Source organism: Sapajus apella, unplaced genomic scaffold, assembly GCF_009761245.1.
Source record: "Sapajus apella isolate SASKATOON/1434 unplaced genomic scaffold, GSC_monkey_1.0 scaffold51, whole genome shotgun sequence".
In the NCBI taxonomy this organism is placed as follows: Eukaryota; Metazoa; Chordata; class Mammalia; order Primates; family Cebidae; genus Sapajus; species Sapajus apella.
In genome coordinates this window covers 14,746,423-14,761,484 of record NW_022436991.1, presented here as the reverse complement: position 1 = coordinate 14,761,484, position 15,062 = coordinate 14,746,423, and the positions used below count along the sequence as shown (strand labels likewise).

The following is a 15,062-nucleotide window of genomic DNA, read 5'->3' as shown; positions in this document are numbered from 1 at the left end:
GGGGAGACATGGGCTTTTTTTTTTTTTTTTTTGAGACGGCGTCTTGCTCTGTCACCCAGGCTGGAGTGTAATGGCGCAATCTTGGCTCACTGCAACCTTCTGGGTTCAAGCAATTCTCCTGCCTCAGCCTCCTCAGCAGGTGGGATTACAGGCACCTGCAACCACGCCTGGCTATTTTTTTTTTTTTTTTTTTTTGGTTTTTTTTGTAAAAGATAGGGTTCCCCATGTTGGTCAGGCTGGTCTCGAACTCTTGACCTCATGATCTGCCCGCCTCAGCCTCCCAAAGTGCTGGGATTACAGGCGTGAGCCACAGCGCCCAGTCAACAACTCTTTTTTACAAGGACAGATTAGGTAAGTTACCCAGGATAGTCTCAAACTCCTAGGTGAAGCAATCCTTCTGCCTCGGCCTCCCAAAGTGCTGAGATTAGCAGCATGAGCCACCCTACCTGGCCCATCTCAGCACTTTCTACTTCTCTGCCTACCTGTTGTCGATTGTTCCCCAGAACTGGGTCCTAGGCCCCCTTCTCCTCTCTACGTATATTATCTGGACAATCCATTGATGTCCTTGACTTCAACCACTACTCATATCTGATCACCACCAAACTGCTTTGCATAGTTCAGACTAGAAATCCACCTCTGCTGGACAGCTCCACCCAGTTGTCCAAGGACACCTCTTTTTTTTTTTTTTTTTTGTGAGAGTCTTACTCTGTTGCCCAGGCTAGAGTGCCGCGGCGCAATCTCAGCTCACTGCAACCTCTGCCTCCCAGGTTCATGCGAGTCTCCTGCCTCAGCCCCCCCGAGTAGCTGGGACTACAGCCACATGCCACCACACCTGGCTAATTTTTGTATTTTTGGTAGAGGTGGGGTTTCACCATGTTGGCCATGCTGGTCTCGAACTCCTGACCTCGTGATCCACCCACCTTGGCCCCCCAAAGTGCTGGGATTACAGGTGTTAGGTACCACACCTGGCCTACAAGGACACCTCTTGCACTGTCCAATTCAGGAACCGCTCACCTCACGTGGCTGTTTTAATTAGTTCCTCAGTCACACTAGCCATATTACAAGTGCTTAATAGCCACATGTGGCCTGAAGCTCCAACACAGGACAGTGCCAATGTAGAACATTTTGGTCAGCACAGAGAGTTTTATTGGCCAGCTTAGCCACTACGTTTCCAATCATCAGCTCCTTGCCTTTCTGTATTCCTCAACTGTGCCTCTCTCCCAGACAATGCTGGGCCAACTACAGAGAAAGGGTATGTAAGAGTATGTGGTAGATGTGGTGTAGACCGCAGGAAGAGGATTCTTTTCATTGATGTCTTCCTCTGAGCTGGGAAGAGGGATAAACACAGCTGGTGACAAAGACCTTAAAGGACATCTCTGAGCTGAGGTTAGTTTAGTTACAGCAGGGGGACTCAGATTGGCTAAACCAGAACTAGCCCTTCCACAAGTTTTTCCAACTCGGCAGCCTCAGCTTTAAACTTTTTTTTTTTTTTTTTTTTTGAGATGGAGTCTCACTTTGTTGCCCAGACTGGAGTGCAGTGGCTGGATCTTAGCTCAATGCAACCTCTGCCCCCCAGGTTCAAACAATCCTCTGACCTCAGCCTCCCAAGTAACTGGGTTTACAGGAACCCGCCACCACGTGCGACTAATTTTTGTATTTTTAGTAGAGATGGGGTTTCACCATGTTGCCTGGGCTGGTCTTGAACTCCTGACCTAAGGTGATCTGCCCCCACATGGCTTCCCAAAGTGCTGGGATTACAGGCATAAGCCACCACGCCCGTCCATCTGTCCATCTTAGAACACCCTTTTTTTTTGAGACAGTTTCGCTCTTGTTGCCCAGGCTGGAGTGTAATGGCATCATCTCAGCTCACCACAACCTCCGCCTCCCAGGTTCAAGCAATTCTCCTGCTTCAGCCTTCCGAGTAGCTGGGATTACAGGCATGTGCCACCGCCCCGGCTAATATTCTATTTTTAATAGAGACAGGGCTTCTCCATGTTGGTCAGGCTGGTCTCGAACTCCCGGCCTCAGGTGATCCACCCGCCTCGGCCTCCCTAAGTGCTGGGATTACAGGTGTGAGCCACCGCACCCTGCCTGAATGTTCTTAGGTGAATCAGGATATTTATCCACCTTGCTCTCTGGGGTTATTTGCCTCCTTGTTCCAGGATGGGCACTTGGTCCAATCAGCTACTTAGTTCTGGAAATTTCATTGGGAATCTCAGAAAAGAGGCATGCTCCTTCTAGGAGAGTTGTTAAGATATTAGGGTTTAAGCTTGAAGCCACGGAAAGCCATTTTCCCACTTAGGGGAGCCTGTCCGAGGGTGAAGGCAAATGCACTCGGAAGGCAGAACCAGAGATGGTGAGTCACATGTTCCTGTATCTTCTGGCCCCTGTGTTCACTTGTTCGGAAGTGTGACCCGCTCTGGACTTTTCGATTACATGGGTCATAGGTTCCTTTGTTTAGGCCAGCTGCAGCCGGGTCACTGAGAGACTGGATCGGTGGAGATCTCACTGTGCTCATGCTTTCGACTATCCTCAATACCTTAATTGTTCTCGATTTCTCTAACTGGTCTTGATGTCTCTTCTGAGCTCCAGACTATATGCCCACAGATGTCTCAAAGCACGTCCGAAACTGACATTATTTCTACCCCCCACCTTCAACTCCCGTCTCAGAGATGCAACCTCCTGGATCTGCCCCTTTCCTCAGATAAACCAAGGTCGTAAGTTCAGGCTCCGCCTCCCCGCAGGGCCTCCCCAAGGTCAACCGCTTCTTCACTCGCCCCGCTCCTTGGGGGCGGTATCCGCGTGCCCCTCTGAAGCGGGGCTGACGCTCTAGGCTGCAGCGGGCTGTTCACACAGCCTCCTCATCTCGCTGGTTTCCAGTGCTCGACGGCTACTCTAGCCCATAGCCGGGCCCGGGACTCTTATCCCCTAAGGCGGCTTCTCTATGGTCGACATCGCCCCTTTGTCCCGAATTTCCTCCAGGAGGACGCTCTGGTAGAATCCAAGCCCTTCTCCAGCTGCCTCCGTGGTCGCTTCTAGGTGCAACTGGAGAAGGCACTGAAGCCCTATGAGATTCACACCGTCTTAGGTCTCCCGAGGTCGGGGCCGAGTGAGGGGATGGCGGAAGTAAGTATGTAGCTGCCTTTCCCTCCCGCCGCTCTTCTCTATGGTCGCTTCCTTCGGCGACGGGAAAGGGGCTCCCGGCGCCTGCGCAGAACCAGGCTGGGCGCTCGTCGCGGAGCGGGTGGGGGCGTAGGGAGCAGGAGCCGCCACCGCCGCCGGAGCTAACCGCGGGGACCGAGATGCAGGTGGGACCGGAACCGGAACCCCCCTCTTCAAGTGCCTCTTCCCTCTCCTCGACCCGGGCCCGGCGCCCGAGAGGATCCCTGGGGTGGGGGTGGGCGTGGAGGGCCGGGGGCTGGAGGGGCACTCGTCCTGGAGAGTGCAGTGGACTGGGCTGTTCCCGCGGCGGATGCAGCCACGGGGAATGGGTGGCTGGGGGATGTCCAGGGAGTAGGGTCGGGTCGGAGTGGATGGACCACCGGGCCCGGAGGGTCCAAGCCGGGAGCGGAGCCAGCACCCTCCACCACCCGCCCTTCGGGAAATATCAGAACTGACCCAAGAGGCAGGTGCACCGGGAAAATGTGTCTGAGTCCTGCTTGGCAGAAGAGAAACTGAGTCACCAGCTCAGGAGCCGCAGGGTCAGCGGGCCTGAAGGGGGCTGGGTCTGTCTGCGGTGCAGAGGGTTGGGTGGGCCTATGTGAGTCGAGGTGGCCGCTGGCTGGAGATTGGTCTCTGCTGTGTCTGCACCTCTGGGCTGGGTTCCCCCGTGCTCCATGACTCCTGCATCTCCTGGCTGCTTCTCGTTGGTTTGGAGTTGTCCCTGCGGTTGGAGCCATCTGAGTGTGTAGGGCCGAGGCCCAGGAGGAAGGGGAGGGTTCGCCAACTTACTGCCTAGCTGTGGGTTTGAACCGGAGTCTGAGGTCGCGGAGGGTTTGGGGAGACTTTCCTGAGCTCCCCTGGCCCCAGCGGTGGGACTGTCACCTTTCAGTATTGCGTCGGGGGAGGAGCGCTAACAAAAGAGCCATGGGTTGTAAATTCCACACCCAGCTCTGCCACTTTCTAGTTTTAAGACCTTGAGAGAGCTCCTCCTTTCTCTAATTTTAATTTCTCTTTTAGAAAATTGGAACTATAATATTATTTTCCCCTAGGAAGATAGTAACAATGGCAGTCGTTTAGCGGGTGCTTACTTTTCATTCAGCATTGACGTAGCCCATTCCATGTAGTTCTCTCAACATTTTGAGGCGGGAGGGATCATTAGCTCTGTTTAACAGATAAAAAAACAGAGGCTGAGAGGACGTGGAATTTGTTCAGGATCACATTGCTCATAAGGTGGCTGGGCTGGGCACTTATAGGGTGGTTTCAGCCCTGGTCTGACTCCAGAGCCCATGGCCTTAACCAGTAGGCTAACCTGCCTTTAGGGCATACTCCCCAGTGGGAGGAGAGGAAGGTGAAAACTCCTAGGGCTCCAGCTCTCCCTGTGATGTTTTGTTTATGTGAGGCCAGCAAAGACTTGACCTGACCCAACCCAGTTTCTCCTGTGGGGCCCCTGCGGCCTCTGGCCCCAGAGGAGATATCAAAGAAGGGATACCAAAGAAGTGGGCTGTAGCCATTTCAAGTCTCCTTCACGCAGTGCTTGGTTGCTGGACTCTGGGGTCAGCTTTCAAGACAACTGTTTCGGTCCATCATGCATCCATCCTTCTTAATGAATCACCCCCTCCAAAGAGCTGGACCCTAAGAACCTTGAGGCAGGCTCTCTAAGGTCTAGAGTCCCAGCTCCCCTCTGGCCCCCTTCGAGCTGGGGCGGTGAGGTGCTATGGCTGAGGCTGGCCCAGCCGGTCCCTGAGGACAAGGACTATGGAGTGGGGAAAAAGGTAGATTTGGAGTTCTGAAAGTTTTCTGAGCTTCGGTTTCCTCATCTGTTCGAGAGGTCATTGAAACCTCTCAAAGGGAAAGGTAAGATAACCACGTGGGAATCTCTAGAATGGCTCATGGGAAGTATGACATCAATATTGGAGGATCTGACTTAGAGAAGGGGGGTGATCTGGAAAATATCTTTTTGGGGGGAAGGTGCTCCATAGCCTTCTACCACTGGATCCAAAGCTAAGGAAAGTGGGAGTGAACGTGGCAGGCCAGCTAGACACTGGGGAGCCAGTTGGCTGGGGCCTTCGGGGTGCCAGGATCTGGGAGAGGGAAGGAAGGTGTTGGGCTTCCTTTCCCATTGCTCTCTGCGGAGTCTGAAGCAGGGTTGGGCGTCTCTGGCTTGGGGTAAGACTCGGCCCCCAATGCGCCCTCAGCAGTGACCCTCGTGTGTGCCTCTCTCTTCCTTTCGCAGCTGCTGCCGCCCACCCCACGTCTTCTGGCCGCCTCCCTCTTTGCGCCCCACAGGCTCCCCCTCTCCACCTCCTGGGGCCCATCATGAATGGTGCCCCTTCCCCAGAGGACGGGGCGTCCCCCTCGTCTCCCCCGCTGCCCCCACCCCCGCCCCCTAGTTGGCGGGAGTTCTGTGAGTCTCACGCTCGGGCTGCTGCCCTGGACTTTGCCCGCCGTTTTCGCCTCTACCTGGCCTCCCACCCCCAATATGCGGGGCCCGGGGCTGAGGCTGCCTTCTCCCGCCGTTTTGCCGAGCTCTTCCTGCAGCACTTTGAAGCAGAGGTGGCCCGGGCCTCTGGCTCCCTGTCACCACCCATCCTGGCTCCCCTGAGCCCTGGTGCGGAGATATCACCACATGACCTGTCCCTTGAGAGCTGCAGGGTGGGCGGGCCCCTGGCTGTGCTGGGCCCTTCTCGATCATCTGAGGACCTGGCCGGCCCCCTCCCTTCCTCAGTCTCTTCCTCCTCTACGACCTCGAAGCCGAAGCTCAAGAAGCGCTTCTCCCTGCGCTCAGTGGGTCGCTCTGTCCGAGGCTCAGTCCGTGGCATCCTGCAGTGGCGGGGGACCGTTGACCCTCCCTCCCCGGCTGGGCCCCTGGATACCTCATCAGGCCCCCCAGTCTTAGGTGGAAACAGCAACTCCAACTCCTCTGGCGGGGCTGGGACCATTGGTAGGGGACTGGTCAGTGATGGAACGTCTCCTGGGGAAAGATGGACTCACCGTTTCGAGAGGCTGAGACTCAGTCGGGGAGGGGGCGCCTTGAAGGATGGAGCAGGGATGGTGCAGAGGGAAGAGCTGCTGAGTTTCATGGGGGCTGAAGAGGCAGCCCCTGACCCAGCCGGAGTGGGCCGGGGAGGAGGGGCGGCTGGTCCTCCTTCAGGGGGAGGAGGGCAGCCTCAGTGGCAAAAGTGTCGCCTGCTGCTTCGAAGTGAAGGAGAAGGAGGAGGAGGAAGTCGCCTGGAGTTCTTTGTGCCACCCAAGGTGAGGACCCGAGGAGGGTGGGTGCCTGGGGGCGAGGGAGAGGGTGGCCAGAGTGGTCACAGCCCTGCAGATAAGCTTTGGAGTTTACCAGCCCACGGCCCTGGCATCACTCTTTGTTTGTAAAGCTGGCTCTGTGTTAGCAGCTGTGGGCAGGACTGAGAAAGCAGTGTAACTGCCTTTTATCTAACTTCCCAAGGATGTAGAAGGAAAGAAGAATGTCTGAAGGGAAGGGAAGGGTGGTCTCTGCAAACCAAACCTCCGGGGCATCTGGTTCTTTCTCCCAACCTAGGCTTCTCGGCCCCGACTCAGCATCCCCTGCTCTTCTATCACGGATGTCCGGACAACCACAGCCCTGGAGATGCCTGACCGGGAGAACACGTTTGTGGTTAAGGTAGGAGTTCAGCTTCCCATTTACTGGCAGTGCGTGTGTTGAGGAGAAACCCTCAGTGCATTTGAGCATGTGGTGTTGCCAGAAGGAGGTGTCTGTTGTGTCCAGTGCCTTGAGAGTGCGTCCCTGGGGCTGCGACGTTTCTGGGATGGGGTAAAGAAGGAGATGTTCTTATTCTCTAAAACAGTGCCTCCACTTCAAAGAGAGCTGTGGGCTTTTTGTTATTGTTTTGGGGAGACAGGGTCTCTCTCTTTCTCCTAGGCTGGAGTGCAGTGACCTGATCATAGCTCACTGTATCCTCGTGTAGCCTCGTACTCCTGGGCTCAAGCGATCTTCCCGCCTCACCCCCCTAAGGAGCTGGGACTACACGCATATGACACCATTCCTGGCTAATTTTATTATTTATTTATTTTTGAGACAGAGCCTTGCTCTACCTCCCAGGCCGGAGTGCAGTGGCACGATCTTGGCTCACTGCAACCTCTGCCTCCCGGGTTCAAGCGATTCTAGTGCCTCAGCCACCTGAGTAGCTGGGATTACAGGTGTGCACCACTATGCTCGGCTAAATTTTTTTTTTTTCTTTTTTTTTTTTTTCTCAAGCCAGCTGTGCTTTCTTGACAGCGCGCCACTCAGGCCTTGACCGCGTACTTCCGCAGCGGGTACAGCCGCTCCTTCCGCTGCTGCTGCTTGGTCTTCAGGTTCTCTTTGTGCTTGTTGAGCCGGCGGCGCATGGCGCGCGTCTTCTTCGGCCGCAGGTCCAGGGGCTTGTACTTCTTGCGCTTGTAGAATTTCTTGAGGTTTTCTTTCTGAGTCTGATTAATAACTGTGAGAACACGGGCAATAGATTTGCGGATGACTCGGATCTTAGAGAGCTTGGAGGCCGCGCCACCTGTCACTTTGGCGACTCGCAGCTGGGACAGCTCCACCTTCAGGTCGTCCAGCTGCTTCAGCAGCTCCTCCTTCTTCTTCCCGCGAAGGTCTCGAGCCTTTATCTTGGCCATCGCTGCGCAGGCCGCCGCTGCCGCCGCCGCCGCCGCCGGTCGCTCCAAGAGAAAGAGCTAATTTTTTTATATGTTTAGCAGAGATGGGGTTTTGCCACGTTGGACAGGCTGGTCTCGAACTCCTGGCCTCAAGTGATCCACTCCCCTTAACCTCCCAAAGTGCTGGTATCACAGGCATGAGCCACTGCACCCAGCTTAATTTTATTTTTTTTTATTTTTTTTGGAGACAGGATCTCACCATGTTGCCCAGGCTGGTCAAACTCCTAGGCTCAAGTGATCCCCCCGCCAAGGTGTTGGGATTACAGGTGTGAGCTATCACACCCAGCCTCCAGAGAGAATTCAAATGCAACTTGTTTTTAGATAGCCTACACACATTGTTCTCATTAGGCATGGATTAAGCCTCATCCCTGCCCCTGCCCCTGCCGCAGCTGAGGCCTCATCTCATCCCTGTAGGTCGAAGGTCCCTCTGAGTATATCCTGGAGACAGTGGATGCCCAGCATGTGAAGGCCTGGGTGTCTGACATCCAAGAATGCCTGAGCCCAGGGTGAGGAGCCTGACTTCCGTCGTGAAGGGACATGGGGTGGGGTTGGGAGCAGCCTTGCGCCTCTCACCTGGTGACTTTCCTCCCAGCACCATCTTCCCTGTCTCTGCAGACCCTGCCCTGCTACCAGTCCCCGCCCCATGACCCTCCCTCTGGCCCCTGGGACCTCATTCCTTACAAGGGAGAACACAGACAGCCTGGAGCTGTCCTGCCTGAATCACTCGGAGAGCCTACCCAGCCAGGACCTGCTGCTGGGACCCAGTGAGAGCAATGACCGCCTGTCGCAGGGTAAGGGTGGAGCCTTAGAGAGCTGGGAGCCTCAGAACCCACCAGGTGGGGGGGTGGCCCTGCTTTGCCTGGCCTGTCGAAGGGTAAGGGTGGAGCCTTAAAGAACTCAGAGCCTCAGAACGTGCCATGCAGGGCCCCTGCTGTCAGGCCCCAAGCCCTCTCCAGCCTCCACTGTGCCCCTATCCCTATTTTCCAGATGCCTCACTCCAACCCCACCAAATGTTGGTCTTTTGTCTCTGAACATGCCCTGTGTTCACCAGGCACAGTTTCCTGTTTAGAACCATTGTGACCCCACGCAGGCCCTAAGCAGACTCCTAGCCAGCCTTCTGCGCCCAGCCTTGTCACTTTTTCCATCAGTCTCCTGCAGGCCACCACTCCGGCTGGAGATAATGGTTGTATTTGCCAAGCTTCTGGCACACCTTGTAGAAATCTTTGTTTTGCTCTTACTTGGCCTCTCTGTGTCTGTCAGGGGCAACCATATATTCTCTTGACTCCATACTTTTTGGTCTGACCAAACACATACCTAACCCATACACACAAACACAGAAAGATGTGTTGCCTGGCCGAGACTCATATTTCCAGACTCGGCCTCTACTATTGCCTTTTCTCCTGACCCTCCATTCTGAGTTCCATCTGCACAGTGCTTAGCACACAGGCTGTATTGAGTGAATGAACAAACGAATCATAGAATCTTGGATCTAGAGTGGACCTTGCACTTCATCAAATCTCAGTAGCTGAGACCAGGGAGAGGACAGCTGAGAGTCATTGAGGAAGACAGGCTGTGCCAGTGTGATCCCCGTGCTATGCTATCTGTGTACCACACACCTGTGTTCTCAGCACTGCCTGCCTATGACATTGTGTAGACTCTGGCCTGCCGTTGGACAGACTTTGAGGATGGTCCTAGTCCATACCTGGCCCTGTGCTGTGTCCCAGGCCAAGATGCCTGACATGAGCTCCCTGTCCTCTGGAGGCTTTCGGCTGGGTTGCCATCACTCCCTATAGAAAGCTTAGTGTTCCTTGAGCAACACAAGCAGGAAGCACGTTGGGAGCTCAGGGGAGGAAGAGAGCAGGGGAAGGTGGGAGAGACAGGGACTGCGACACAGAGGAGGAGAGGAGAGGACACCCAGGGACGCAAAGGGCGAGAGCAGAGGCCTGGGAGGATAAGGTGACAAATTGGGCAGTATAATTGGGTTAAAGTGGAAAAGACATGAATATAAGGTAAAGTAAAAATCAAAGTGTCTTGGGGTGGGGGCAGTAATAGAAGGAGCATCTTTGATGCCTCTCAGAGTTAGGAGGCTTTGTCCTATAGTTAAACAAAAGGACACCGTTTTTGCTACTGTTTTTAAATTTTTTTTGTTTGTGTTTTTGTTGAGACAGGGTCTCACTTTATTTCCCAGGCTGGAATGCAATAGCACAATCACAGCCTCTGTAGCCTTGACTTCCTGGGCTCAAGCCATCTTCCTGCCTCAGCTGCTCAAGTTGCTGACCACAGGCGTGTGCCACCACACCCACCTAATTTTTTAATTTTTTTGTAAGAGATAGGGTCTCACCATGTTGCTCATGCTGGTCTTGAACTCCTGGGCTGAAGTCATTCTCCCACCTTGGCCTCCCAAAGGGCTATTACAGATGTGAGCCACTGTGTCCAGCCAGACTCCTTTTGTGTGTGTGTGTGTTTTCTTTTTCTTTTCTTTTTTTTTTTTTTGAGACAGAGGCTTGCTCTGTCGCCCAGGCTGGAGTGCAGTGGCATGATCTCAGCTCACTGCAACCTCCACCTCCTGTGTTCAAGTAATTCTGTCTCAGCCTCCCAAGTAGCTGGAATTACCACCACGCCCGGCTAATTTTTGTGTTTTTAGTAGAGATGAGGTTTCATCATATTGCCCAGGCTGCTCTTGAACTCTGACCTCAGGTGATCCTCTTGCCTCAGCCTCCCAAAGTGTTGGGATTCAGGTATCCCCAACTCCCACTGCGCCCGGCCCAGGACTTCTTTTGAATGTCAGAATATTTGAGGTGGCTTGGAGCAGTGGCTCACACCTATAATCCCAGAACTGAGCCGGGTACATTGCTTGACACCAGGAGCTCAGGGCCAACCTGGGCTATTATATAGAGAGATTCCTTCTCTACAAAAACATGTATTTAAATACTTAATGCATTCTTCCATTTCTGCAATAATCTGTCAGCTGTTAATTCAGAAAAAGAGATACATTTGGACTTTAGGACCTTCTTGCAGTAAACAGTCTCTTAGCAGGGCAGGAAGCATCAGTAGGAGCCATTGGTAAAAAAAGCATTGGGGTCACTACCCACAAAGCTGATTGGCATCTTGGCCAGAGACTGTTGCCTGTGCACGCAGGGTAGACTAGTGGTGAGGAAATGGTCCCAGGACAGTTGTTTAGAAGAGGAATTTCTTAGGTTCTTAGCTTTGCCCTTTTCTTCTCCAGGGGCATACGGGGGCCTCTCAGACCGCCCCTCGGCATCCATCTCCCCCAGCTCTGCCTCCATTGCTGCCTCCCATTTTGACTCGATGGAATTGCTTCCCCCAGAGTTGCCCCCTCGCATCCCCATTGAAGAGGGACCCCCAGCAGGGACAGTTCATCCCCTTTCAGCCCCCTACCCTCCCTTGGACACTCCGGAAACAGTGACAGGTACTGCAAGTGTGAGTGTGTGCGTCTCCAGGCCTGGGTGCCTGCCTTGAGGGCTTCTCCTGGGATCCTGAGGGAGCTGGCCCGGGAGAGTTGGGGACGCATGCGGGGAACAGGCGCCTCGAGGGGAAGGCAAACTTTTTTCTCCCAGGATGGGGGAGGCTGCCCTGACACCCCGGTTTCCCTCCCTCTCTCCTTCCTGAAGGGTCCTTCCTGTTCCAGGGGGAGCCAGAGGGCGGTGAGGGGGACCAACCCCTCTCAGGGTATCCTTGGTTCCACGGGATGCTCTCTCGGCTCAAGGCTGCGCAGTTGGTGCTGACTGGTGGCACTGGCTCCCACGGTGTCTTCCTGGTGCGCCAGAGTGAGACAAGACGAGGTGAATATGTCCTCACCTTCAACTTCCAGGGCAAGGCCAAGGTGAGCAACCCTGCAGGAAAGGCTCTGTTCTGTGCAGTTGGCCGTGGGGTGGGAGAGCGCTGCTGGGGGAGGGGGTTTGTACCTGGCAGGGCCTTTGCCTCCACCTCACCACCCCTGTCCTGCCCTCAGCACCTGCGTTTGTCGCTGAACGAGGAGGGTCAGTGCCGGGTCCAGCACCTGTGGTTCCAGACCATTTTCGATATGCTCGAGCACTTCCGGGTGCACCCCATCCCTCTGGAGTCTGGAGGCTCCAGTGATGTTGTCCTTGTCAGCTATGTCCCATTCTCCCAGCGACAGCAGGGTGAGCAGAGCAGGTCTGCAGGGGAGGAGGTGCCCGTGCACCCAAGAAGTGAGGTGTGTGTGCCAGAAAGATGGGGCGGGGGGGCTCTGACGAGGAGAGGCTTTGCTTGGGAGAGCAGGGTAGAGGAGGCTGCTGCACCTGGGGGTTTGGAAGGGAAAGAAATGCACTGATAGGATGCAGGAAGGCAGAAGGCTCCTGGCTGGAGTCCGGGTGGCAGCTGAGAGGCGGGCGGGCGCATCCCCATTCCATCGGATCCTCTGTTCCATCGTCTGTCTGTCTCCTGGACCCATCTTCCTGGCCTCGTCTTTGCCCTCCGTTGTGGTCTGGCCTTGGGCCTGCCCTTCCTGGGGACGCTCGGTCTGATCCCCCTCCCTCCTCCCTCAATGTCTCATGTCCCTGTCTGATCTCTCCCTCTCCCCCGCCCCACCGTCCCATCTGTCCCCACGTTGCCCCTCCCCCCCAGGCCGGAAGCAGGCCGGGAGCCATGCGGGGGTGTGCGAGGGAGATGGATGCCACCCCGATGCCTCCTGCACCCTCATGCCCTTCGGAGCGAGTGACTGTGTGTAAGTGTGGTCCTCCTCTCACCGCCGCCCATGATCCATCTTCCATGGATGGGGGGTTGCTCAGGAGATGGGATGTGGGGAGACAGCCATGCTCCTGGGGGGCTGAGTGAAGGGGAGGCCGAGGCAGGAGCTCACCTGCCTCCACAATCAGTCTGTTTTCTTACCCTTCCTATCCAGAACCGAACACCTCCCATGACCCACCCCAGCCCCCTGAACCCCCTTCATGGACAGACCCCCCACAGCCTGGGGCAGAAGAGGCGTCGAGGGCGCCAGAAGTGGCGGCAGCAGCAGCCGCAGCAGCCAAAGAGAGGCAAGAGAAAGAGAAAGCGGGCGGTGGAGGGGTCCCGGAAGAGCTGGTCCCCGTGGTTGAGCTGGTCCCCGTGGTTGAATTGGAAGAGGCCATAGCCCCAGGCTTGGAGGCCCAGGGCGGCGCCGGGTCTGGTGCAGACTCGGAGGTGCCCCCGATGGTGCAACTGCAGCAGTCACCACTAGGGGGTGATGGAGAGGAAGGGGGCCACCCCAGGGCCATTAACAACCAGTACTCCTTTGTGTGAGATGACCCCACCCAATCTGCCCTTTTGCCCCCCCCAGCCCTGCTCATGAGATTGGGCTGTGTAGGGACAGAGGAGGCTGAAACCCCTCCCCCATGCTTCCTGACCCTTGTTGGCCAAGGGCATCTTCGATGGTACAAGCAGAGGTTTGGGAGCCTGTTTGCTCCTGTCATACACTACAGGTCCCCTCCCCAGGGCAGGGAATTTGGGCTCCATGACCTCCGTGAGGGGCTCTTCTGGTCAGCCCCACCCTGGGGGCCATTTCCCCATTAATCACCCCCAGCCCGAGGCAGGGTGAGGGGGAAGGGCTGTCAGTTATATTAAGGTCGTTGTTGTTGTTGTTTTAAACAAAATGGAGAAGCATAAATAAATAAAAAGGTTTATCTGGGTTCTATCGTGATGGCCATGGCCAATGTTTGCTGCGGGGACTGGGACAGTTGCGTTGGGAAGGCGGCTCGCTCAGTGCCCACAGGTCAGAGGGCTGGCCCAGGTCGAGTCCCTGCCGCTCTGCACTGCTGTGCTTTCCGGGCCGTCCCTGTCTGCTGACAGCCTTGTCTGTGGAGCGCTAAATGATGTTCTTGGGGTCTCCTGTGAGTTCTCTTGATGGGATGAGCTGTGATTGGCAGGTGTGGTTATCTTCAGGGGCCCTTCCTGCTCCGAATTTGAGTTACGGCTTCCTATCCTGGAGAGAGCTGGCAGCAAGAGATGGAGGGCACGGTGGCTGTGCTGGGAGAGATTTAATGTGACAGTCACAGAGTGGCCGCAGAGGGGCCCGATGCCAGGCTGGAGGGTGGACAGCAGAGAGCACTGGCTTCCGTCCTGGCTTTGCCACTCACTGGCCTGGGCAAGGCATAGCCACTGTGGGCCTGAGCATCCTCATCTGTGACATGTGAAGTTTCATCTGAGTCAGAGCTGCTGACATGGTTTGCTTGGCCTAGACAAGGTTTCCATTTGAGTTCCACATTAAAAATTCAGATCACTGGCTTCTCTTGAAAATCAGAAGATCCAGCTGTGCGGGTCCACCTTCCACATCTGCGCCACTCCCACCAGTTCACTTCGCTCCCTGTGAGGGTCTGGCCCTGTGGGCATTTGAGTTCATAACATCTCCCCATTGTGGCACACCCCTCACCCCATTAAACACAGTTCTGCTTTTGGAGTCAGTCTTACTCATGTGCGGCTGTGCCCTCCAACAGAGGGCACCCCTGGGCTTCCCAGCTCTGAGGGCAGTGGGTGCCAACAAGGAGGGGCCTGGGGCTGAAGAATCCCACCCACCAAGCTGGGCCTTCTCCCTTCCCCGCTGTCCGGCTCTGCTTCCCAGCATCCTGCCTCACTCCCCGCCCAGGCAGCATGGAGCCCACACCCTCATGCCCCTCAGTGTCAGCCCCCACCTCCAGGAGGCCCTACCCACACTCATGACCTTGCTATTCTGGGCCTTGTGTCCTGTTGGGAGATGGACAGGAGACAGCTGGGCTCCCAGGCCACCCAGGCGGGGGGCTAGCCGAGGGAAGCCTGCTGGCTCTCCTGCTTGCTGTAATCCCTGGGGCTCCCCAAACCTTGGCCTCAGGAGACTGGGGATAGGACCAGTCTTGAAAGTGGGGGATGCTTTGGAGAGCCGGGTGCTGTGTTCTCTGAGATGGCCAGTGAAGGCTGTGGCGCCCCGGGGTAAGCAGGGCCTGATCCCCTCCTAATCTTTCAGCAGCAACTGGTGCTCTGAGGCTCCTCCTCCCCCAGCCCTGCCAGCCTTCAGGGACCTGCCTTCCAAAGATGGGCAGGGGAGGGGGATGAGGGCACCCACCCACTCCTCAGACCGGCATGTCTTGGCTGTTGGGGCCTGAGACACCTTCCCTGTAAGCCTTCCTTTACAGATGGTTAACCCGAAGTTCAGCACTCCAGGGATTGGCCAAGCTGTTGCCGAGTCCTTCAGAGCTAAGTCTGCCCCATGCTTTTCGCTCCAGCCTTCAGGT

The 15,062-nt window shown here is 55.8% G+C and overlaps 1 protein-coding gene and 1 pseudogene across 11 annotated transcripts; one reads left to right on the top strand and one right to left on the bottom strand.

Annotated features, from left to right (window-relative positions):
- The first annotated feature begins 2,107 nt into the window (after window positions 1-2,107).
- SH2B1 (SH2B adaptor protein 1) lies at window positions 2,108-13,498 on the top strand. 10 transcript variants are annotated; one of them, XM_032243068.1, is made up of 10 exons: window positions 3,134-3,308; window positions 5,396-6,414; window positions 6,704-6,805; window positions 8,254-8,345; window positions 8,455-8,630; window positions 11,066-11,269; window positions 11,472-11,683; window positions 11,813-11,984; window positions 12,448-12,547; window positions 12,725-13,498. In XM_032243068.1, exons 2-10 carry the CDS (start codon window positions 5,479-5,481, stop codon window positions 12,741-12,743), a joined length of 2,013 nt encoding a protein of 670 aa, XP_032098959.1. In that variant the 5' UTR covers window positions 3,134-3,308; window positions 5,396-5,478; the 3' UTR covers window positions 12,744-13,498. The 10 variants fall into 10 exon arrangements, with proteins under 10 accessions (XP_032098952.1, XP_032098959.1, XP_032098956.1 ...); XM_032243065.1 differs by having other exon boundaries at window positions 11,813-12,037; XM_032243061.1 differs by lacking the exons at window positions 3,134-3,308; window positions 12,448-12,547 and adding an exon at window positions 2,108-3,126.
- On the bottom strand, window positions 7,380-7,855 carry LOC116526614 (annotated as a pseudogene). The gene has a single exon (XR_004258219.1). The product of XR_004258219.1 is annotated as a 60S ribosomal protein L35 pseudogene (transcript).
- Window positions 13,499-15,062: the final 1,564 nt, after the last annotated feature.